This window comes from Hemiscyllium ocellatum, chromosome 18 (assembly GCF_020745735.1).
Source record: "Hemiscyllium ocellatum isolate sHemOce1 chromosome 18, sHemOce1.pat.X.cur, whole genome shotgun sequence".
Classification (NCBI taxonomy): domain Eukaryota; kingdom Metazoa; phylum Chordata; class Chondrichthyes; order Orectolobiformes; family Hemiscylliidae; genus Hemiscyllium; species Hemiscyllium ocellatum.
The window spans coordinates 55150197-55176585 of NC_083418.1; the positions used below are offsets into that span (position 1 = coordinate 55150197).

General features: G+C 40.6%; 1 protein-coding gene across 2 annotated transcripts in view; it reads right to left on the bottom strand.

The window, feature by feature from the left end:
* Nucleotides 1-319: 319 nt before the first annotated feature.
* The window catches only part of spon1b (spondin 1b), a 349924-nt gene continuing 323854 nt past the window's right edge, over nt 320-26389 (bottom strand). For both annotated transcript variants that reach the window (XM_060839037.1, XM_060839036.1), the window contains 5 exons: nt 20335-20505; nt 14968-15135; nt 13138-13302; nt 3163-3426; nt 320-1251 (listed from right to left, as the gene is read on the bottom strand). In XM_060839037.1, the coding sequence (XP_060695020.1) occupies nt 1088-1251; nt 3163-3426; nt 13138-13302; nt 14968-15135; nt 20335-20505 (932 nt within the window). In that variant the 3' untranslated portion in view covers nt 320-1087. The remainder of the gene's footprint in view (nt 1252-3162; nt 3427-13137; nt 13303-14967; nt 15136-20334; nt 20506-26389) is intronic.

Sequence of the window (26389 nt, forward strand, 5' to 3'; positions counted from 1 at the left end):
TTCCTTGGATGCTGCCTAACCTGCTGTGCTTTAACCAGCAACACATTTTCAACTATCAGTGAATGGAGACAACAGCATAAATCAACCATCAAGTTCTGGAAATTCACAACTCATTGTCTCTGTTCATCCCATTAATTCACAGGTATTGAGATAAAGGATCAGCCATGATCATATTAAATGGCACAGCAGGCTAAATTGTAACAATAAGTGTCTATATATTATACGAATAACAGCATTTATGATCCACACACCGCTATGTTCTCAACAATCTCTGGATTTTTTATTTCACCAAGCAATCAAAATAAGAGAACACAAAATATGTTATTGCCATTTTGTTTTATTGTCAAACATGGTAACTGGACAAGTTAATACATCATCAAAATTATATATTTTTCATTTTTTTTCTTTTTTTTACAAACAGTAAAATAGGCTGGGTGTGCCTTGTACTATTTGACCTCGTTCACACTCGCATTCGCTCACACTCTCAGTGTACTGATTAATATTTCATCAAAGAAAAAAATGTAACAACATCGAAGAACTTCTGAAAATTCGCACAAAGACTTTGGTCGAATACACGTTTGTGACACTGTCACCTAGGGCAGCAGTAAAGATAACATGAAATGTGACAATAGACAAAAAAAATTAAGTGTTAAGTTTCATTAATTTTTTTACACTTCTCCTTACCACTAAAGAGCATACAGCAAATGTTCCTTGGATAAGGCATCTAAATTTCATATAATAAATGGACCATTTTAAATTTTAAAAAAATCATTTCTCACAACCAAAAGCTACAACAGCAAAGGTTTTAAAATTCAGGAAAAAAAGAAACACTGCACACCAGTGCATAAAAAATGTAGAGAGGAAACATAACCACAGGTTAAACAGTTCAAATTGCTTTTTAATCGCTTTGCGTGCTAGTGTGTAGGTAGAGGTGTGTGTTTCTGTGTGTGTACAGTGACATTGGAACATTTATAAATGTTAGGGATACAGAAAGGTTCTGTGTCTGAAAGAGCAAAAGAGTTTCTCAATCACTTTTTTAAAAAAAAAGCAGTCCACCTCTTTGTGGTGAGGACAGTTACCTCGCTTCCTAACATGGGTGAACGTTGCATGCACGGATTTCTTTCATGTCCTTGCAGCTGGTGATCTGGGAGGTGCGATATTTTCTCTTCACGACCATGAACCGTTCCTGAATGCCTCCCCCGCAGAACTTGCTACAATCAGTCCATGCTGTCCACGGTCTCATCTTGCATCCTAAATAAATGGGAGGTAGTTAGTTGCACTGAAGGCAGGTCAAAATTGTGTCAAATTTTGGCCATGTCTAGACACCTGGTCTGGACAGCAACAACAACAACTGGGCAACACCACTACCAAGAAGATATGGTCTGAGTGCTTCCCTATATATTAGTCTGAATAATATATCATGAAGAGTGGGTTCTTGTTGAGACATTTGTTTTGAAATGTATTAACAACACAAATTATTTTCATTGTTATAAGATCTTAGACTTAAATATTGACTGGGTCTATGCTTACTGGTATTACAACTACATTATTTGATTGTAACTGTACACATGGTTGACTGACTGATTTGACTACACGCAACACTGACTCAATTGTATTGACTCTATTGCACTTCCCTGGGAACGTGATGTGAGGACCTTTATGCCAGAACATCATACATTGTATTTTGATCTAACTGTTTTATAATTATACTGTGCAGTGGTACAGTGTAGCAGGTACACTGTCTGTCTTGGTTGGAATCTGTGCAACGATACAACATCCTCAATCAGGCTAGTCTATATGCTTCTCTGTTTTTGGAAATAGATCTCCAGCTTATTCAGGCTCCATTGATAGCTGTAACTTTTCGGTTTTGGTATCATCCATGTAAAAACAATGAGGCAGATTTTTGTTTATGGGGAGAGAGGCTTTCTCATCTCATGTTTGCATCTGTAGAGACTCAATGATAGAGATTGATCACTATGATAAACTAATAACTCCCTTATCATCATGACTACAACGATGGTAAAACAATGAGCTTGATGAACATAGGACCTTTTTGCCTCATTATTCATCCATTGTCAATTCATTATATTGAAGTCAGTGGGATGAAAATCTAATGAATTTTGCCATGGACTGACAAACCGCTCCATTAAATAATCAACCAAGCACAATAATAAAAATAGTCTATCAAAAATGGTCCAGCTAATTTGCTTTCTTCTCTGCCGGTAATCACAAGATACAATGATTATGGATTTTAGAGATCATTATATACTCAAAATGTTAATTTAGGACTAAAACAACAGCTGTATCCCATCTAGCCTCTCAATTCAATCCTTAACTCTAGTGTTGACTGATAATGTGACTGTCAGTCCTACTGAGGAATCATTTCAACTCAAAAAGCTAAAAGTACTTTCAAGGCAGCTGGAGTCAACTAGAAGATGACAAAAAATAATTTCTGTAATGATTGTTGCTGAGCTAAACTGAAAATAAGTTGATAAGAATTCAGATTAGGTCACACTTATCTTTTGAGCATTATGTAGAGGATCAGTCATGACTGCACTGAATGAAGGAATAAGTTCAGTTGGTGCTATCATTTATCTCCCTGCCATTTCTTATATTCTTAAATTCAGCCATACTTTGAAAAAACAAACAGGAAACAAGACATTAAAGGAAAAATAATTTCTTGTTCCTGAATGCTACATTTGTTTCTGGTTATGGTTATTCAATTTGAAATCGCATATGATCGAAATGGTAACCCTTTAGCTTCTTTGTGCAGACAGGGAAGACTCACCTGACGGCAACCATGGTTAGTTGAAGGACCACAGTACTGAATGAGCCAATATCAATGGCAGAACCAGTGCAAGACCTCACTGCAAATCATTTGCCGGAAAAAAACATGTCAGACTGTACATACCTTTGGAGACCCTTGCTATAGGTTACCATACAAGATTATAGGTCCTACAATGCAATTCATTAAACTGTTAGGTAAAGAAAATTCTCAAAATTAATGTCTTGAGCTGATAAATTCTGACTCAGCTCCATTATTCAACCACATACATAATAATAATAAGTCAGCATCAACTCCATATTGGTATAGAAATAACAATGCTTGAACTTTAGGTTCATTCAGTAATGTATCTGAAACAACACTAGGAACTTGGATACCTATGTGTTCTGGAATTTCAGGATCACCCCTCATCTGTTTATTCCTTTGCCTTTCTGGAGCTTCTTTGCGACGTCTCTTTTCATCGCTTAGCCTCCTTGAACACCTCCGCACTTTGCACTTCTTGCGTTGGATGGTCTCAGGGCACAATGCTCCCCCAAACTGCGGCTCCAGTTTGATCATCCTGGTTCTGATCATATGCCCTTTCCCGCAAGACTTATTGCACTCTGACCATTCTGACCATTCAGAAACCATGCAATCAGTGGCTGCAAATGAAAAAGAAAGGTGAGCGTAAGTGTTTTTCATGTCATAGTGAAATAAAAATAAATCACTGTTTCCTAATATAAATCAGAATTAGCTGTACACCTTGGGAAGTTAAATTATTCAATCGAGTGAAACATGACTGATGAGAATAAACAGTTCAAGAAAGCCCAAACTTAAAAAGAAAGAACATTTTTCTGCTCAGAATGAATAATGTGCTCATGTTTGCTGTGTGAAATAATAATTCTATAAAGCACAGACACTTACAGAGAATAACATTTCTTCTTTAATTATAACAGTTAACTAACTCCCATCTCTTAATACTGTCTGTGCCCCAAATCTGTCCATAATGTGGTATTTGTCCCCTTTCTGCGTTGTTTTCCTAGAACCTTTACATTCTTGAACTGAGCAAGAGATAAAATTGTTGATCTAGAAAATAATTTTCTTATCTCAAGTCCTCAGCTTCTTTCCCTCTCCATCACTTATCCTTCTCCACTGTTCCATTGCCACTAAAGCATTTATGCTTCTGATTTTTTTTTTCCTGTTTACTCTCTCTGCTTTAAATTTCTCTCCTGCATACTATCCCTGGTCTCCAGATTCTTTGCTAGGATCAAAGGATAATGGGGTGAATGGTCTCCTTCTGTGCCTTATCATTCTCTTAATCAATAAAAGTCATTGCACAAGTTACTACTCTTAATTGTTCATCGTTGGGAGCTTGTAAACGTATAAATCCATATCCTCCCATAGATTGTTTGGCACAGTATGTTCTTTATCAATATTATCCAATTAATTCTTCCACTGTTCTTCCCCTCCACATAGTTTTGTACTATTTTCTTTTTCGAATAATTATCCAATTTCCCTGTGAAATCTGTTTTCATCACACTTCACGCATTTCGTATCAGAACAAATTGTACAAAAGAAGCCTTAAATTCCTGTCTGTTTCTTTTGCCCCCATCATTATCTTAAATCCTCTTTACTGACCTTTCTTTCACTTTGTCTGACATATCAAAGTACCTCATGATTTTGAACACCTCTATCCATTTCCCCTGACCGAGGGAGATCAACCCCAGTTTCTCCAGTCTCTCCATATCACTGATGTTCCCCATCCATAATTTCATCCTGTAATTTTCCTGTGCACCCTTTTAAGGTCTTAACAGAGTATTTTCTATTCTCTTAATGGTCCAGCTTTCAAATTGTAATTTGTCTTAGTTATGATTGTCTTGTATTTGCTCCTGCAGATTTGTTTTAACAATAAATGTTTATTATGCAGAAGATGATAGAATAAACCAAATAATTTCATATAATACAAATCAAAAGATTTTATCATACTCTTGAAAATACAATCTCATTGATCGCAACACTAACCAGAAAGAGTTCATTTCTCTAACACATCTCTATGTTTAACTTGACTGTTATTTCAAAGCCTGGTCTTGAGAGCTTGGTAGTCTCTTCTTTGATTAAACTTAAACTTTCTCCAGTTTGAACAACGCCTGAGGGTTTTAACCTAATACATTTGTTAAATGCAAGAAAATCTCCATTACCACCTTCTCTCACATTGGTTTTAAAAAAAAAACCACGGCTTCAGAAATAGTGATAAGTTAATAATTAAACCCCTCTGGAAAACAAATAGCATCTGCTTGCATCAGTGACTGACTTGCTCCATTGTCTCTTAATAGCTTTATTGATTTACCTCCTTGATTTTTACATAAGGAAATATTCCCTTTTTGAGATAAAATAATCGGAACCTCCAGTGATCTGATTCTCCTTGTCAAAATTGGAAGAACAATTCTCGTGACTATCTGAGTCATCTCTCCCTTTTAAATACATTATAAGAAAACATGTTCTTTTTGTACGACTGCAATGGTTTTATATCTACTTTTCTACATGTTGCTTCTTTTTTGAAGATTACTTAGATGTTCTGCCTACTGAAACTAATTTCCTATTTAATCTACAACAATTAACTTTGCTATGTCCATTCATATTACAATGGAAGCATGTTAATTTACTTTTATCATTTTTTGCTTACCGTTATTCCTCTTTTACTGCTTTGGAGTCCTTTAGTGTGGTCTCTATAACTAGTAACTCTGAGTTGCAGATATCATTCTTCCAATTTCCTTGTGGATTTCCATTTGACTATTTCTTTACCTCTGTGTGTGAGATACCATTGGTGCACACCTGTACTGTTGCTCTCTGATCTTTAATACTTGACATTTATCTCAATAGGTTTCTAAGCTTGAAGGAATGCTATTTCTGAATTCTCCCACAATCAGAATTTCCCTTATTCACATTCTCATTTTTTTTTCTTTTAGCTTGAGTGATCTAATCCACTGATCCCATGGCATTTTTTTTCTCCCTTGCACAGTCTACAAATGTCTGATGAAATTTGCTTCTTGTAGTCTTAAATTTTAATTGATAAGCTTTAGGCACAAGGTCATAGCATTGAGTGTTGCACTTTTGACATCTTCTTAATCTGCAGATTGTTCTTCTGGTAAATTCCCATGAACAGTCAGAGCTGTGCCTGTCAAAGCATTCTGCAACACGAATGTTGAAACCTTTTTTCTCCACTTCACCTGTCCAGCTGCCTCCTCAACTGAATTAAAATACCTTTCGACTCTATCCTAATTAAGTGTAAGTTCTTCATTAAATCAAATGCTTCATGGGAATTTGGAATCATCTTCCAAGATATTAATTCCTTCTTCCTGCTTTACACAGTTTTTCTTTGGTCAACTCATGCTTTCTAAATCTTGGAGATTGAGTTTTTTTAAAAAATAATTTCATTCTCCCTCTACTTTTCTTTTTCCTCACTTTCATAGTAACATAGAGATAGAGAAGACAGGAGCTGGATTAGGCCATTTGACCTCTCCATCCTGCTGTGCCATTCATTATGACCACGGTTTGTTATCAAGGCCAATAACCTTACCGTACCTGCCCCCATATCCATTGATCCCTTTAGACACAAGAGTTCCTTCTTGAACACACAATATTTTGGCCTCAACCACTTTCTATGAAAGTGAATTAGAGAGACTCATCGTTTTCTGGGTAAAGAAATATCTTCTTAACTCAATGCCAAAAGGTTTTCCTGCATCTACCCTGTCTAGTCCTGTTAGAATTTTACAGGTTTCGAGAAGAATCCACTCTCATTCTTCTAAGCTCCAGTGAATATGATCGTAACTGATTTAATCTCTCCTCATATGTCAGTCGTGCTATCCCAGGAATCAATTTGCTAAACATTCGCTACACTCCCTCTTTAGCAAAGATATTCTTTCTTATTCATACATAAGGAGCAAGAGATTAACTAGAGAAAGGGTTGGCCCACTCAAGGACAAAGGAGCGAAGTTATGCTGCAGTCACAGAAAATGGGTAAGATTCCTAATGAGTACTTTGCATCGGTATTCACGGAGGAAAGGGATATGATGGATATGGAGGTTAGGGATAGATGTCTAATTACTCTAAGTTAAGTCAGCATAAGGAGGAAGGAAGTGTTGAGAATTCTAAAAGGCATTAAGGTGGACAAGTCTCCAGGTCTGGATGGGATCTGTCCCAGGTTCCGGAGGGAAGAGAGAGAGGAAATAGCTGGGGCCTGAACAGATTTTTAGCAGCATCCGTGAACATGGGTGAGGTTCTGGAGGACAGGAGAATTGCTAATGTTGTCCTCTTGTTTAAGAAGAGTAGCAGGGAATTATAGACCAGTGAGCCTGACATCAGTGGTAGGGAAGCTGCTGGAGAAGAGACTGAGGGATAGGACCTATTCCCATTTGGAAGAAAATGGGCTTATCTGTGATAGGCAGCATGGGTTTGTGCAGAGAAGATCTTACCAACTTAATACTATTCTTTGAGGAAGTGACAAAGTTGATTGGTGAGTGAAGGACTGCAGATGTCTATACATGGACTTCAGTAAGGCATTTGATAAGGTTCCCCATGGTAGGCTGATAGTGAAAGTGAAGTCAGATGGAGTATGGGGTCCAGGGTATACTAGCTAGATGGATAGAGAGCTGGTTGGGCAACAGGAATCAGAGAGTACTACTGGGAGGGAGTTTCTCTAAATGAAGAACTGTGACGAGTGGAGTTCCACACGGATCTGTGCTGGGACCACTGTTGATTGTGATATACATAAATGATCAGGAGGAAGGTATAGGTGGTCTGATTAACAAGTTTGCAGATGACACTAAGATTAGTGGAGTAACACATAGTGAAGGGGACTGTCAAAGAGTACAGCAGAATATAGATAGATTGGAGAGTTGGGCGGAGAAATAGCAGAGGGAGTTCAATCCGGGCAAATGCAAGGTGACGCATTTGGAAGATCTAAATGGAAAAGCCCCGGGGAAAATGGATGTAGAGAGAGAGAGAGAGAGATCTGTGTATTCAGCTCCATTTTTCCTGAGGGTGGCAACACAGGTGGTCAAGAAGGCATATGACATGCTTTCTTTCATCGGCCTGGGTATTGAGTCAAAAGTTGACAGGTCATGTTGCAGTTATATAGGACTTTGGTTTGGCCACATTTAGAATACTGAGTACAGTTCTGGTCACCAAATTACCAGGAGAGGGTGGAGAGAAGGTTTACCAGGATGTTGCCTGGTATGGAGTGCACTAGCTATGAAGAGAGGTTGAATAGATTAGGATTATTTTCATTAGAAAGATGGAGGTTGAGGGGGACCTGATTGATGTCTACAAAATCATAAGAGTATAGATAGGGTGGATAGCAAGAAGCTTTTTCTGCAGAGTGGGGGACACAATTACTTGGGAGTCACGAATTCAAGGTGAGAGGGAAAAAGTTTAAGGGAGATATGTGTGGCAACGTCTTTATGCAGAGGGTAGTGGGTGTCTGGAACAAGTTGCCAGTGGAAGTGGTAGGGGTGGGCACAATAGTGTCATTTAAGATGTATTTAGACAGACATCTCTGCACCTTCCTCATTGCTCACTCTTCCACCAAGCTTTGTGAAAATTTTGTGACATTACATTTAGTTCCTTTATCTAAATCATTAACACAGATTGTGAGTAGTTGAGATCCTTTTATCAATCCCTGCTGTAGCCCACTAGTAACTGTCTGCCATTCAGAAAAACAGTCAGTTATTCGAATACACTAGCTGCAATTCCATGTGTTTTAATTTTACAGATTAAACTCTGATGTGGGTCTTTGTTAAAAGCCTTCAGAAAGTCCAAATAAATCATATCCACTGGCTCTACTGATCAATTCTACTAGTTAGGTCCTTGAAGAATTCCAGTAGATTTGTTAAACATAATTTCCCTTTTGTAAGTCTATGCTGATTCTATCAATGTTTTCCAAGTGTTTGGCTATCAACTCCTTGATAATGGCCACAACAACATCTGACTCACTGGACTAAAACACCCTGTTTTCTCTCTACCTCCCTTTCTAAATAGTGGGGTTACATTAGCTTAGATTACTTACAGTGTGGAAACAGGCCCTTCGGCCCAACAAGTCCACACCAACCCGCCGAAGCGCAACCCACCCACACCCCCACACTTACCCCCCACCCAACACAACGGGCAATTTAGCATGGCCAATTCATCTGACCCGCACATCTTTGGACTGTGGGAGGAAACCGGAGCACCCGGAGGAACCCTCCAATCTATAGGAACTCTGTTCCAGATGACCATTATTTCTAAGGCCACTTTCCATCTTCTCTCTTTTCCCTTTTTCCTGTCTTTCCACTTCAAGATTTCTTAACCCTATGACCCTTTGCATTAACCTCTATTTTTCTAACACACCATGGGTGTATGTGCAGAAATAGTCTAATTAGCCTACTGAGTCTACTGCACTATTCAATGAGATCGTGGCTGATTTGATAATCCTCAAATCCACTTTCCTGCCTTATCCCCATCATCTTTGATTCTTTTAATGATTAAAAAATTGTCTATCTCAACCTTGAATATATTAAACAATACTGCCTCGGCTATCCTCTGTGTTAACAAAATTCATTACCCTCTGAGAGAAGGAATTCCTCCTCATCATTTTCTTAAATGTGTAACCCTTTCTTCTGAGATTGTGCCCTCTCAACCTGGACTCTCACACAGTGGGGAACAACGCTCCAAACTGTCTTGCTAAGCCTCCTAACCGTAATGTATTTCTCCTTTAAAAAGCCATGAGATTCTTCTTTCACTTCTAATTTCAATTTATCTGCTAACTCTCTCAATTTAGCTCTAATCAAAGGTCTTGAATAATTCACTACCATATCTTTCACTTACAGAAAATTCTTATTAAGTTTCAAAGCCTTCTTCAAATTCTATGTAATAAACTTCATTACAATATCTTATGTCCAAAACTGACAGGCACCCAATACTTTAAGATGGCAGATACATACCTCTTTTAACCACAGTGAATTCAAATTCTGCAAGAGGCTCCAGTTGTTTCAATTTCAGCTAATGTTATTATTGGACTGGTCAAATCCCAGACTGAAATCTGGCTGGATTGATTTTTTTTGTTTTTATCGAATTAAGTTTCTTTTGCCAAAACATTAGTAAACAATACTGTGGATTTGGGACTAGCAATGAAATACAAGTTTATGACAAAAAGGTAAGGATAAAATAAAATAGAACAGCCTATTTATATTTTATACAAATTAAAAGAATTTGAAACACCCAGTAGAATTACACTCCCATCTATTCCAAGGCCATCACTCAAAAATGAAGCATTACTATTACAGGTTTAACGTAACTGCTTCTTTCAATTCCCCATCTTGAGAATTTGGCAGCTTCTTCCTTGATCAATCACATAACTGAGCTTAGACTTTGTCAGCTTTCAATAACCCCTTCATGGTTCTAAATAAATACTTCTGGGTTTGGAGTTTCCATACTAGAATCCTTACACTGAGATAACCTTTTCTCTAACTTGCCTAAACTAACACCTTTCTCTCAGATAAACTATTTCATATATCTGACTTTAACTGGGACAAAAAATTTCTGATCTTTCAAAACAAAAAGTAAATTAATATTTATTCCATCTGTTCATAAAATTTACTCAATGTAAACAAATCCCTATTATCAGCCAGGGACACACATTCATATTGGTTTAATGAAAATAATTTCTCCTGGAATCATAGGTTAATCATTAAACGGTGTCATATACACAAAAACCCACATGCCATGAGTTCAAAATATATTATGCTAAAATAACTGGTTTTAAAATGTATACAAATCACTCTGGGATGTGGGCATTGCTGGCTAGGTTAGAATTTATTTCTCATCCCTAAATTCCCTTGTGAACATGATGGTGAGCTGCCTTCTTGAACTGCTGCAGTCTCTGTGATTTAGGTACACCCAAAGTGCTGCTTGGAAAGGAGATCCTAGACTTTGACTCAGTGACAGTAAAGGAATTGTGGTATTGTTGCAAGTCGGGATGGGATTTTGAGGGGAATCTTCAGGTGGTGGTGTTCCCATGTATTTGCTGTCCTTGCCCTTCTAGGTGCTACTGATTACAGGTTTGGAAAAAGTGTTGGCTAAGGAGCCTTCATGATTTGCTGCAGTGTATCCTGCTGACAGGACACATTGCAGCCACTGAATGCTGGTGGCGGAAGATGTATATATTCTCCGTGTTAAATGAGATGCCAATGCAGCGGGTTGGTTTGTCTTGGGCTCCTTAAGTGTTGTTGGAACTTTAAATATCAAGCCCAATGGAAAATGTCCTCTTATACTCTTGACTTGTGCTTTATCAATGGTGAGCATGTTTTGGGGAATCAACAAATGAGTCACTTGCTGCAGAATTCTCAACTTTTGACCCTCTCCTAAAGTCACAGCATTATGTGCCCAGTCTAGTTTAATTTCTAGTGAATGTATCCCCCAGGATATTGGGACATTCATTGATTGTAATATCATTGAATGTCTAGAGGTTATAGTTGGATGCTGCCTTGTTGGAGATGACTGTTGCCTGGCACTTTTATATTTTGAATGCGAGTTGCTATTAGCAGTCTGAATGTTGTGCACCTTTTGCTGCACGGGGGCCCAGACTGCGTCAGTAACTGAGGAACAGTAAATGATTCTCAATAGAGTGTTCAAGAAGGTAAATGCAGAGATGGTGTTTCCACTTGTGCAGAGATTCCAAACCTAGGGATCATAAGTAGGCCAGAATTTAGTTTAGATTCCTTACAGTATGGAAACAGGCCCATCAGCCCAACAAGTCCACATGACCCTCAGAAGAGTAACCCACCCAGACCTGTTCCCCAACATTTGCCCCTAACTAATGCACCTAACGCTATGGGCAATTTAGCATAGCCAATTCACCTGACCTGAATATCTTTGGACTGTAGGAGGAAACCAGAGCACCCAGAGGAAACCCACACAGACATGGGACAATATGCAAACTCCACACAGACAGTTGCCCAAGGCAGGAATCAAACCCAGTCCCTGGTGCTGTGAGGCAGCAGTGCTAACCACTGAGCCCCAAACCATCCAAAGAGTTCTGTATACTAAATATTGGGCAAGCAACTTCAGAAGGATCAATTGCTGAGAAAGGTTGCCACTGGTTAGGCACTTAAGCTTTGTCTGGTGATCTTTCTGTCCACTCTGGAGCCTTGCCACTGTTGTCCTTCTCTGCCAGAAACTGCCAGATGCCAATGAGAGACTAGGAGTCTTAAAGCAATGAAGCGTTTTGCTGGTGATCCAATCAGGCACAGTCATAAAGGGATGCACTGGCAAGCAGGTAAGTGCATTTTGAGGGAGGGGTTGGTGCGCCAGGAGTAGTGGGCTTAGAGGGAGATGGGTCATGGGCATTGGATATAAGGGAAAGTGGGTGAATTTCAATGGCCAACTGCATCCCTGTTCCTGGTTGCCATCAGACTGGGGAAAGATGAAGTGCACCCCTAAACTTGGCATAGAAGTTGGTTCAGTTTCCCCTTTGGGTAAACCTATGCATAGTTCAGCTGTCAGAGGCTCTCATCAGGCCATTGGAGTGTTGAGCATCTTCGCTGACTGTTAATTTACTAGTTCAGGGCCTGATTTGATGACAGGTAGAAAAGGTCACCAACAGGCCTTCTCATACAGAATTCAATTGTTAAGGTGGTGGAGAGGAGCAAGTGTCTCTCCAGATGTTTTTGGACAATTTTTTGCCCTTCCCATCTTCATTGACACTTTCAGGGAATAGAAAATTGCACCCATAGTCAGAAAAAATCTAATGAATAATTCAGTGAAATCTTCTTTATTCAAAGAGTAGTTAGAATGCAGCGTTCATCACTATAGGAAGTAATTGAAGTATAGATTCCTTTAAGAAGGGTGGCTCAGTGGTTAGCACTGCTGCCTCACAGCACCAGGGTGCCAAGTTCAATTCCAGTCTCGGGTGACTGAATGTGTGGAGTTTGCACATTCTCCCCATATCTGCGTGGGTTTCCTGCGGGTGCTTGAGTCTCCCACCCCACAGTCCAAAGATATGCAGGTTAGGTGGATTGCCATGCTAAATGGCCCATAATGTCCAGGGATGTGTTGCTTAGATGGATTAGCCATGGAAAATGCAGAGTTATAGGGTGGGGGAGGTGGGGTTTTGGGTAGGATGTTTGTCGGAGAATTTCGTGGACTTGTTGGGCTGAACGGCCTGCTTCCACACTGTCAGGATCCTATTTGAATCTATAAATGAGAAAGAAATGAATAGAAGGTTCTGATGACAGCGTTAGTTGAAGTAGGATAGGAATAGGTTGATGTGGTGCATTTGACTTAACTCGATGAGCAAATTCAAAGTATTTCCATGTGTGAAAAGTGGAACGTCTACTTACGACATTCTGGCAACATGCACTTCTCCACCTGTTCCAACTCCTCGTTGCATTCCCCCACCTCAGCTGGGGATTTCAGCATCCTCCACCGTGACCTCATGCCAATCCCACACGTAACGCTACAGTCACTCCAGTCTGACCAAGGAGTCAGCATACAGGGAATTGTCTCTGACAGCAAATACAAAACAGTTGTTAGCAATCCAAGTCCAATCTGCCGAATTGTAACCTTAATGCAGATTAACCATTTCTCCACATAGTTTCCTCATCAGCACTTCATAAACTCAGATGACCTAACCATCTCCAAAGTTTTGATTAGTTAATAGAGCTCAGTGTTAAACATTGTCAAAAAAAAACTCATTCGAATTTTCACAAGTGCTTGCCCCACACCCTTTTCTGTGGAATTTTTAGGCTGTGTGTTTAGTTTCAGCATACTTCTGTTTCTGAAATGGATAGTGATCCCAAAGCATGGGGGAAAAGTAATAAATGAAGTGACTTAAAATTACTTAATATTGATCAGTGGTGATCAACTGTACATTTTTGAGTTAAAATGGCAGGTTAATTGACATGTGGGTTAATTGTTACATAGCACTGGAGAAGAGGTACACATAAGCACAATGACTAAAGCTTTCACAGTTTACTCATCTGTTCCTTTTAGTACCCTGAGGTGGTGTGTGATTAGATCCTGAAAAGTTACCTTTCTTAAGTCCTGTTATTTACCTCATTATCATTTTGGCTACAGTTATTGAGCCCATCAAGACTTTCCTTTTATTTATTTAACAGTTTCACTTTTATCAGTCATATCCTTTTCCTCTGCTGTGAAAATAAATGAAAAGTGGCCATTCAAGAACATAGTCATATATTACATCACAGGAAAGCTTCCAGTAAAGCTAATGATAATCAAATGAGGTGCAAAATGAGCTTCTGATCGGCTTGCACTTAGGCGTAAAATGAAAATTTAGCCCTTCCAAAGTTCAAAGGCATGTTGTGATTGATTTGTAGATTCTACGAGTTCTTGGTCTTTGGGTTTGGCTTTATCCACCGATGAGGCATGAGATAAAGGACAACTCCTTTCTGTACCTCCTGGCTCACATGAATAAAAAAAAGGACAAACCAGTAAACAAGTAAAATAAAGCACAAGGAAGATTAGCTTGCTTGATTTTGAAGCACTGGATTGTGAGGTTTTAGAAGACTGTGTGCTACCAATTTAGAAGTTATGCGGGTGAAGTTAGTAATTTTTGTATTCTTCACTGGATCAACTTCGCTTCCAAGTATCTTTTGTTATGACAGGCCGGTATATAACAAACAACAAATGACATTAATCCATCAATAGTGAGGAGATCGTAATCCCTCCACTAACATGATCAGCTGACAATAGGCCACTGTCAAAATGTCATCAGACATATTACTAATGATCTAATTTTAAAGCCATCATTATCTTGTTCAGCTCAGGGGAGTAGCACAACAACTGAGCACAAAGACTACAAAGGTTAAGAAATTGGACAGTCACTATTCATCCATGTTAACTCCACACATAGCAATCTATCAAAATAAACTACAGTCTGACTGGAGAGAATAGTTTGAAGGAGTTTCCTGTACTCAACTGTTGTTATAAATGACAACAATATTGATTGAAAAAGATATATTAATTTTTCAGTTTTAAATTTTATCAGTTTGCTACAATTATGTTGAATAAGTTATCTTATAATTATAATCAATGAAGAGCTGGCTCAATTTAAAAAAAAGTGATTATATGAAATATTTGCAATTTGATTGAAGCTTTGAGGGTTACTGTGGGATTCAAAGCCTTGGTTCTTATGTGTTGCCTATACTTACGACAGTCCGGCATTCCACATTTCTCCATTTGTACTGTTTCCACTTTGCACATGGATCCATCTGATGGATGCATCTTGACCATTCTCTGCCTTCTTTTGGTGCCCATCCCACAGCTCGCACTGCATTCCTCCCATTCTCCCCACTCCGTCACAAAGCACGTATTTGATGCTAAAGTCAGGAGAAGAAGAGGAGATCAATGAGGAATAAAGCAGTAATTCATCAATAGATGTATACATGATTGTAGTCTCTGTGTTCACTTCCATTCTGAGTTTAACTCCAAACTTCCAATCCTCTCCATCATCAAGAATATGCACATTCAAACCTCCCTCCGTGGCTCAGTCAATCTGATTCTGGAACCTTCATCATTACCAGTTCTCCCCTGAATGGGCCCCCATCTACACTTTCTGTAAACTTTAACTGAACCAAACTCTAATGCCCATATCGTTACATTTGCTCATCAGCTCCTGCTCTCACTGACATACTGTAGATCCTGGTCTGGTAACATCTTGAAATTTTCCAAATCACTCAATGCCCTCAGTGGCCTCCTGCAGTTCTACAACATTCTGTGCCTGCTGTGATCCTCCAATTTCTCCCTCTTGAACATTCCTGATTTTAATCAATCTGCTATTGGAGGTCATGGCTTCAATACCCAAACTTTGAGTATGGAAGTCACTCCCCAAACATCTCCAGCTTTCTACTTCCCTCTACTCCAAGTTTTTCACCTCATCAAAAAAAGAGTCAATGGAGAATGAATTCACACTGATCACAGCAATCCCACCGCAATTGAACAGAATTGGCAGAAGTCAGGACTTACACTACTCACCGAGTTGGAATAATTACCACAAAAAGCTGTCAGATCCATTGCAAAAGGAAATTGTAGACGGGTCAGGGACAGGTGGGAAGGTGGCAGGAAAGCCAACGGAGGCATTTTACTCCTCCCTAGCTTACAAACCCATGATTTAGGGACTGTACAAGTCTGTTCTAAATCTTGGAATCCTGGATCAGGCATGTACAGAGTTTTAGCATGCAGATTGATGCCACACTGAGTTTGGGTTCAAGACAGACTGAAGAAAGAGAAGGAAAAGTTGAGAACTGACATAAAAGGTCATAATTCTTGCATTAATATTAAATATATGGCAATCATGGATACATCAGGCTGTGAGATTTTTGAAACTTTGTAGATTTGAGGGCTCTAATGAGTCAGGGGAGCTGAGGCCTGGGGTAGATCAACCACGATTGTATTAAAATGGCAGGGCAGGTATGAGGGGCTGAATGGTCTTTTACTGTTCCTGTTTCTTAAGTCATTATGTTCAACTGCCTGCACCCAGAGATGACATGATATCGTAAGGTTGGCTAGTGCTGAATGTAACATGAACATTAACTGCTTCAGAACAATTACCTTACACAACAACATTTATCTTCAAAAACAAAAACAGAAGTTACTAGATAAGCTCAGTAGGTCTGGCAGCATCAGTGAAGAGAAGTCATAGTTATTGTTTCAGATCTGGTGACCCTCCCTCAGAACTTGTGGTAACTAGGAAAATGTCGGGTTATATGTAGAAGGTAGGGTTGGAAAGTGGATAAGGAGTAAAAAATAGGTGGGGATAGGGACAAAAGAGACAGTTGTTATGATAATGGAGTGGATAATAATCTGGTTAGGAGGGTGAATAACTGCTAATGGAGACTGGTAGTGGCTAACAATAGGTACTGTGCAATGGCAGACCGTGTGATAACAAGGCCTGGTGTGTGGGGTAGGGGGCTAGGACATGGGAGAGGTCATGCCCTAAAATTATTGAACTTGATATTGAGTTCAGAGGGCTGCAGGGTCCCCAAGTGGAAAATGAGGTGCTGTTCTTCCAGCTTGCACTGAGCTTCGCTGGAACGCAGAAGCAAGCCTGAGACAGAGATGTTGTCCAGGGAACAGGGTGGTGTGTTAAAGTGGCAGGCATCTAGATGTTCAGGGTCTTTCTTTTGTGGGCAGAACATAAATGTTCTGCAAAGAGGTCACCAGTCTCTGCGTTGTTTCCCCGATGTAGAGGAGCTACATTGTGAGCAGTGAATGCATTGAACGAGATTGTGACATTCTTGATGAAGGGCTTATGCCTGAAACATTGACTGTCCTGCTCCTCGGATGCTGCCTGACCTGCTGTGCTTTTCCAGCACCACACGTTTTGACTCTAGATTGTGATAAGTACAAGTAAAATGCTGCTTCACCTGGAAGGTCTGTTTGGGCCCTTGGATGCAGAGGAGGGAGGAGATAAATGGGCAGGTATTGCACCTTCAGCAGCTGTAGTGAAGGAAGGCTGGACCAGGGTATCCTAGAGAGAACAGTCCCTATGGAAGGCGGACAAAGGAGAGGAGTGGAAAGTGTATCTGGTGGTGACATCTCGCTGGAGGTAGTGGAAATGGCAGCTAACAGTCTTCTGCAAGTGGATGCTGGTAGACTGATAGGTAAGGACAAGGGAGACCCTATCGCCGTTGCAGGGGGGAAAGAGAGGGGTGAGGGCAAAAGTGGGGGAGATAAATCAGACTGGGTTTAGGGCCCTGTTGACACCAGTGTTCGGGAATCCTCAGCTGAGGAAGAAGGTAGACATTTCAAGAAGTTGGCCTCATCGGAACATTTGCAACCGAGAAGGAGGAACTGGGAGAATGGAATGGATTATTTGCAGGAAACAAGATGCAAGAATGTATAGTCCAGGTGGCTGTGGGAATTAGTGGGTTTATGGTGGATATTAATGACCAGTCTATCCTCAGAAATGCAAACAGAGATGTTGAAGAAGGGAAGCGAAGGGTCAGAGATAAACTAGGTGAAAGCGAGGATGGGTGGAAATTGGAAGCAAAATCCATTTTAACTTTGCCAATTCCGGACGAGAGAGGGAAGCAGTACTGATCATATCATCCATATATTGGAGAAAGAGTTGTGGGTGGGGGCTGGGATAGGACTGGGACAAGGAATTGTACCACTTACCCCACAAAGTGTCAGGCATAACGGGGCTCATGTGGTTACCCATGACAACCCCATGACCTGAAGAAAATGAGATGAGTTAAAAAAGATGTTGAGGGATCAGCCAAGCAGTAGAGGGTGGTGATGGGTGGGGATGGTTCAGGCCTTTGCTCTCAGAAGAAACAGTGAGCCCTGAGACCATCCTGGTGGGGGTTGAATGTGTAGAGATATTGCACGCACTTGGTAAAGAGGCGGCGGCTGGAGCCTGCAAATTGGAAATCCTGAAACTGGCATAAAGCGTCAAAGGAATCATGGATGCACATGGGCAGGGATTGGACTGGGGAGAAAAGGCTGATTAAGGTAGGAAGAGAGAAGTTGGGTGGGGCAGATGCAGGCTAAAACAATGGGTCTGCTCAAGCAGTCCTGTTTGTGGAGTTTCAGAAGCGAGCTGTGGGGGGGTTGGGGGTCTACAGCTTGGAGACAGCTGCGGGGAATGAGGTCAGTGACCATAGTTGATACAGTGGCCTGATGTGCCATGGTGGGGTTGTGGTCCAGGGGAGATGAGAGGAAGTATCTGAGATGTAGAGGTATGTAGACATCAGTACGTCAGACTACAGCAGCATTCTTTACCCACTCCTTTGTCTGTTCTTCTCTCTCTTTGGTCTCTATGCCTACCTATCGTTCACTCCTTATCCCCTCCTGACATCCTATCTTCCGCATATTAAGTGACATCTTCTTCACTAACATCGGTTCTGAGGAAATATCATCAGTCCGAAATATTAATTCTGATTTCTCTTCACAGATGCTGCCAGACTTGCTGAGCTTTTCCAGCGACTCCTATTTTTGTTTTGGATTTACAGCATCGGCATTTCATTTCATTTTTATTTAACACTTACCTTCAATTTTGTTTCATTGTTAATCTAACAATTGTTAATCCTACATTATAAGAGCAATTACATTTCAAATATATCGATGAAAAAAGACACATTTTGTCAAAGCTTTTTATCTTGCACTTCTCACGGCAATTCACAAGAAAAATCAATGTAAAAGGAATTGTCCCGCAGAATGATATAAAAAAACTTCAACAAAACCGATCCTTTTCAGCAGTGACTCAAACTCTGTGTTTACAAACGACTATTTCACACGTCTTTCATTAGCTGCAAAGTGCTTTGGAATTTCCTGAGATTGAGGAAGGTGTTACACAAATGCAAGACTTCATTTCTTTCTCAATTGAAATGGCTGTTAAGCAGAAGCAGTGTGGCCAATTTTAGTAAATCACGTTCTGCAATTAGTGAATCTGGTCTTCATTAGAAAAAAAAAGGCTTAGAATAGAGAAACCAAGATTTGTGAAACAAATATAAAAAAATCATTCAGACCAGTTGTGTATGATTTCCTGGTGCCATGTCTAAATCTAAGCAGGGCGCGAAAGATTTGGAGAGAATGCAAGTGGCGTTTACTAGACTGGCTTCAAGGTCGACAGCTACATGGACAGGGTTGGAGAAGATCTTTAGTGCAGGGGAAGATAAGAGGAGATTTGATGGAATTGTTTAAAATCATGAAGGGATTTGGTACAGAAGATAAGGAGAAACGGTTTCCAATGGCAGAAACATTGATATCCACAAAATCCCGGATTTAATGGAAATGGCAAAGAAACCAGACATGACAACTTCTTACAAAATGGATGGTGAAGATTTTGAATGCATTGTCTGATAAAATGGTGGGAAGTGAATCAATAGAAGCTAATACTTAAATGGAAAATGTGCTTGAATAGGGGGAAAGAATGAGACACTCAGCAATCTAAATGACCACTTTCTGCATTTACTATGTTGTGTCTCTAACTATGATACTTTTTTCCCATAGTCTGTTAAGATAATCAGATAGAGGAGGAAAGGAGCCAAGTCATATACTCTAATTCTGCAATGGGAGAATTGACTGCACAGAAAGAGGCCAAATATCTTCCACTGGCTCTTTGAAAAAGATGATGCTTGTACCATTCACTATTGTGCAGGTTAGCCCTGCAGGTTAAGCAGACAGGTCAGCTCAGCATCTCATCTGGAATACGTGATCTCCAATAGTACAACATTTCCTCACGTACTCCGCTCAAGTATTAGTGCTGGATTACACGCTCAAGACTCTGAAACCCATGGCCTCTGGCTCAGAGGTGAGACAGTACTAGCAACTGAATCATGACTGATGTTGCACATCATTAACTTTTCCTACACATTAATGTAATTAGATTGGCTCTAAAGTGCTCGAGACATTGAGGTCATGAAGGGTGCTCTGGAAATGCAGGTCCTTTCTTGCACTATCTCTGGACCTTGCAAAATATTTACACTCAACACATGATCTCATCTTCTCTGTGACCTTTTTAAGAGGTTAATGGGCTGGCAGTATACCTCCAGTACATTGTTTCTTGCACATACCGCATTCCTCATTGACGATGCATTTTTCTGTCTCTTCAGTGGGAAGCGTGCAGAGGGAGCCATCCTCGGGGTATTGCTTGATATATCTTTCCCGTGATCTCATTCCCATTCCACAGGAGAGGCTGCAAGGGGACCAGCTGATCCACTCTGACATCATGCAAGTTGACGCATCTGGAAAATGTAAGTAGTATGTTACTGAATTGATCAAGAACATTATGGGTGTACGACAATGGTGTGCAGGAAAAGACTCATCGGTTTATCAAGCCTGCCCCAAAGCAGATGATGGGGCAAAAGTGAGGACTGCAGATGCTGGAAACCATAGTTTAGATCAGAGTGGTGCTGGAAAAGCACAGCAGATCAGGCAGCATCCGAGCAGGAAAATCGACGTTTCAGGCAAAAGCCCTTCATCAGGAATCCTCCATGCTACCTCGGATGCTACCTGATCTGCTGTGCTTTTCCAGCACCACTCTAATCTAAACCCAAGCAGATGATGGCCACAACAGTAAAGTGGGAGAAATGTTGTGTATTGTATAACTATGGTGGATTGTCTCTTTAAGAGTCTGATCACATGATGTAATGAAAATGTCATCAGCCATTTTGGGTGGGAAACAGCTTAATCCAAACTTCTTGCCCATAGAGTAAATACCTTCCAGCTCAAAACATTTCCTTCTATATAGAGTACTCATTACTTACATTATTCCTTCAGAATGAAGCATAAGTCAAGCTTCTTCTGCCCTATATGCCCATCCCCTGGGATAAGTTCTTTTTTTTGCTGACTATACCTGTTTCCTGATACCAGTGAAGGCAGTTTCTGATTTCTCCTCTCTTCTTATTGCAGTGCAGTTGAGATTCACAGTGAGCACCACGATTCTATGTTTTTTGTTTTAGACAAATCAGTGATTGGCTTGGTGGACCTTGAAACAGTTTCCATCCTCGTCACCAGTTTTCTCCTTGTATTAAATTCCAAGAAAGACCAGGGAGTCAAAGTGTTAAACAACGAGAGTTTTATTAGGGTGAACTTGACTTGATAGGCAGTAAGATTCAAGTATGCTGTTTCCCACCCAAAATGGCCACAGACATCAGCATTAAATCATGTGATTGTATTCTTAAAGTGACAGTCCACCATACACATGCAAATACACAACAATGTTATTTACCATTTTTCACCCATCCACAATCCTGTAATCATCTAGCCAATGTAACTCAGGCCACAGAAAAGCCCAACAAAGCAAATAAAAACCTGTGGTAAAATTCATCTCTAAAATCCACAGTACTTGAAGCCATGTTGACAATGAGTATGTTAAGTTATTTGCCTTATTTGTGATACAATGCCTGCTCCAGTCATGAACCGGTCAAGCTCCCATAGCATCCATTACAACACCCAAGCAAAACATTCCATAAGGCCATAAGATACAGGAGCAGAAATTAGGCCATTCACCCCATTGAGTTTGCTCCACCATTCAATCACAGCTGATGAGTTTCCCAACCCCATTCTCCCACTTTCTCCCCTTAATCCTTGATCTCCTTTACAATCAAGAACATATCTATCTCTGTCTTGAACATACTGAATGATCTGGCCTCCACAGCCTTCTGTGGCAGTGAATTCCATAGATTCTCCACTCTCTGGATAAAGAAATTTTCTTATCTCTGTTCTAAAAGGTCTTCCTTTTATTCTAAGGCTGTGCCCTCGGTTCCTAGTCTCTCCTACCAATGGAAACATCTTCCCAACATCCACTCTGTCCAGATCATTCAGTATTCTGTAAGATTCAATTGGATCCCTCCTCATCTTTCTAAACTCTATCGAGTACAGACCCAGAGTCCTCAAATGTTCGTCATCTGTTAAGCTGTTTATGCCTGGGACCATTCTCCTGAACCTCCTCTGAACGGGCTCCAGGGCCAGTACATTCCTTCCTGAGATATGGGCCCAAAACTGTGCACAAAACTCCAAATGTAGCCTGACCAGAGCCTTATAGAGTCTCAGAAATACATCCCTGCTTTTATATTCAAATCCTCTTGAAATAAATACCATCATTGCATGTGCCTTCCTAACTACTGACTCAGCCTGCAAGCTTATCTTGACAGGATCCTGGATGAGAACTCCCAAATCTCTTTGCATTTCAGATTTTTTGAATGTTCTCCCCTTTAAGCAAATAGTCCATGCATCTATTCTTCCAACTAAGGTGCATGATCTCACATTTCCCACATTGTACTCCATCTGCCACTCCTTAGCCCAGTCTCCTAACCTGTCTAAATTCTTCTGCAGGTTCCCTACCTCCTCAATGCTTCATGTCCCTCTACGTATCTTTGTATCATTTGCAAACGTAACCAGAATGCCCTCAGTTCCTTCATCTAGATCCCTAATATGTAAAGTGGAAAGTTGTGGTCCCAATACTGATCCTTGCAAAACACCATTTGTCACTGGCTGCCATTCTGAGAAGGCTCTTTTATCCCCACTCTCTGCTTTCTGCCAGAAAACCAAGTTTTTACCCATGCTAGCACCTTGTCTCTGACACCATGGGCCCTTATCTTACTCAGTAGCCTCCTGTGTGGCACTTTGTCAAAGGCCTTTTTGAAGTTCAGGTAGATAACATGCATAGGCTCTCCTTGGTCTAATCCGTTCATTACTCCCTCAAAGAATTCTAGCAGATTTGTCGGTCATGACCTCCCTTTGATGAAACCATGCTGACTCTGCCCTATTTTACCATACTTCCGAGTATTCAGAAATCTCATCCATTATGATGGATTCCAGGATCTTATCCATGATTGAGATTAGGCTAATTGGTCTGTAATTTTCCATCTTCTGCCTTACTCCCTTGTTACATCAGTGATTTTCCGGTCCTCTGCGACCCTCCCTGATTCTAGTGACTCCTCAAAGATTACCACTAATACCTCCACTATCTCTTCATCTCCCTTTGGAACTCTGGGTATAGTCCATCTGGTCCAGGTTATTTATCCACCCTCAGGCCATTCAGTTTTTCTAGCACCTTCTCTTTGGTGATGGCCACCATACTCAGCTCTGCCCCCTCGATCTCTTGAATCTTTGGGAAATTACTCATGTCTTCCATTATGAAGACTGATGCAAAGTAATTATTCAGTTCCTCAGCCATTTCTTTGTTCCCCACTACCATCCCTCCTGTAACATTTTCCAGTGGCCCAATGTCCACTTTTGCCTCTCTTTTTCCCTTATAACTTACAGTCTTCCTTGACATTACTGGCTAGCTTACCCTCACATTCAATGTTCTTTCTCCTTCTTTCTTTTTTGTTGCCCTCTGTTGGTCTTTGTAAGCTTCCCAATCCTCTGGTTTCCCACTGTTCTTTACTACTTTATATGCTTTTTGTTTTGCTTTTATGCTATCCCTGGGCTTTCCTAGTCAGCCATGGTTGCTTCATCCTCCCTGTACCATGCTGCTTTTTCCTCGGGATGAACCTCTGTTGTGTCTCCTGAATTACTCCCAGAAACCCCTGCCATTGCTGTTCCACTGTCTTTCTTGCTTGGCTCCTCTCCCAGTCAATTCTACCTAATTCCTCCCTCATGCCTCTATAATTGCCTTTATTCAGCCGAAGTACCATTACCTCTGATTTTACCTTCTTCCTCTCAAATTACAGAGTAAATTTGATCATGTTATGATCACTGCTTCCTCAGAATTCCTTCACCTTAAGCTCCCTTATCACGTCTGCCTCAACGTACAACACTAAATCCAGTATTACCTGTTCTTTAGTGGGCTCCATCACATGCTGCTCCAAAAAGCCACCTCATAGACAATCCATAAATTCCTTTTCTTCTGAACCACTGCCAACTTGATTTTCCCAATCCAACTGTATATTGAAATTCTCCATGATCACTGTAACTTTGCCTTTCCTACATATTTTTTTCTATCTCCTGTTGTATCTTGCATCCCAACTCCAGATTTATATTTGGAGGCCTACACATGACTCCAACTATGGTTTTTATTTATCTTTGCCGTTCCTCAACTCTACTCACAGAGATTCTACACCATCTGACCTTACTATGTTTCTTCCTATTGATTTCATTTAATTTCTTATTAACAGGGAAATCCTACCCCCTCTGTCCCCCCACCTATCTTTTTGATAGGATGTATATCCCTGAATATTCAGCTCCCAATCCTGATTTTCTTACAGCCACATCTCCGTGATGCCCACCACATCATACCTGCCAATTTCGATCTGTGCCACAAGCTCATTTACCTTATTCCTTATACTGCGTGCATTCAGATATAACACCTTGAGTCCTGTATTAACTGTCTCTCTTCTCATTGTCATTCATTTGTTTGGTGTAGCTTGAAGTTTGAATGCTAACTGTTTCCATACTTTCTGTCCTATTCATGCCTGTGCTGGAGATTTTAATAACCTCTCCTGAGTTCTGCATTCTTACCTCCTCTTTTAACTCGGGTTTTCTAATTTCTCCGATAACTGAACCCTCCCCCAACATTTAGTTTAAAGCCCTGTCTATAGCCCTATACATGCGATTCACTAAGACACTGGACCAGCACGGTTCAGATGAAGACCATCCCATCGGAACAGGCCGCTTCTTCCCCGGTGTCAATGTCGTATGGATTCAAACTCATTTCTCCCACACCAATCTTTGAGCCACACACTTGCCTGTTTAATCTTATTGACCTGCTTAATTCCATTCTTCACTTACAACTCACATCCCTTTGTCCTTTCCAAACTGTCAATCTGAAATAATCTGTGAATAGGGATGCTATCTAGTCTTTTAGAGAATGAAAGTGAAGCAGTACTTTTATACTGCAACATCACATGTCATGTTGTCAAGTAACTGTCTCAAAGACATGGGTCTGTCTGACTGCAATCTGTGCCATAACAAAACAGCACACCCCTTTTACTTTAAAGAATGTGGAGCCTTTTTTTGATAATATGCACAAGGACGTCGGTAGTTACACTGTCTCTAAATATTCAGAAAACTCCTTCATGATTAGACAATAGGACCAGATAGAGTCTTCATAACTCAACAGTGTAGCTTCTCTCTGCAGTGTGCTATTTATCATTACAAATGCATGTGTATTACTGGTCATTGATGTATGGTTGTAAGCTGGCTTGATTTCTTCAATATCTGTGTGAAGCATGGTTGATGATGTGCAGTTTTATTTCTTCACAGGACATGGCCGTTGCTCATTACAACATTTTATGTCCTAGATTGGGTACAGTGACATAATGTCAATCTGTGAACTTAGGCGCTCATAGGAAAATCTCATACACTTGTATAACTATCCACATTCTCATTGATCATACTCATACATTATTTTCTCCCTTTTTTCAACTATTACATCAGATACATGTGGTTGAGAGGTGAGAGTGTGGGAGGGAAGAACAAATGTGAATCTCCCTTCTTTAGGTTGCCTATGTTTCTGTACTTTAGAATAATTTTAAGGTCTGCTTAGATAACGAGAAATCTTACATGATCACATACATCAAGAACTAGCCCAGAGAGTCAAATCCAGGTGCTGCCTTTGGAGTGAAAATGCTAATACAGGCAGATAAAAAAGAAGCAATGCAATGGATAGGCATGGAGTAGGCTGAATTACAGTGTAAAATGGAAGGATCTTCAATGATGGAGCAGGGACAAAAATAATTCTTGAAAGAAAGGACAAACTTACTTTATACATCCATTTTGTACCTTATCATAGAGACGTAGAGAACAGAAGCGGATCTTTTGGCCCAAGTCATCCATGCCTACTAAGTCTCCCAATCTAAACCAGTCCCACTTGCCTACACCTGGCCCATATCCCTCACCTACCACCCCACCAACCTCCGCATACAACGTATCATCCGCCGCCATTTCCGCCACCTCCAAACGGACCCCACCACCAAGGATATATTTCCCTCCCCTCCCCTATCAGCGTTCCGCAAGGACCACTCCCTTCGTGACTCCCTCGTCAGATCCACACCCCCCACCAACCCAACCTCCACCCCCGGCACCTTCCCCTGCAACCGCAGGAAATGTAAAACTTGCGCCCACACCTCCACACTCACTTCCCTCCAAGGCCCCAAGGGATCCTTCCATATCCGCCACAAG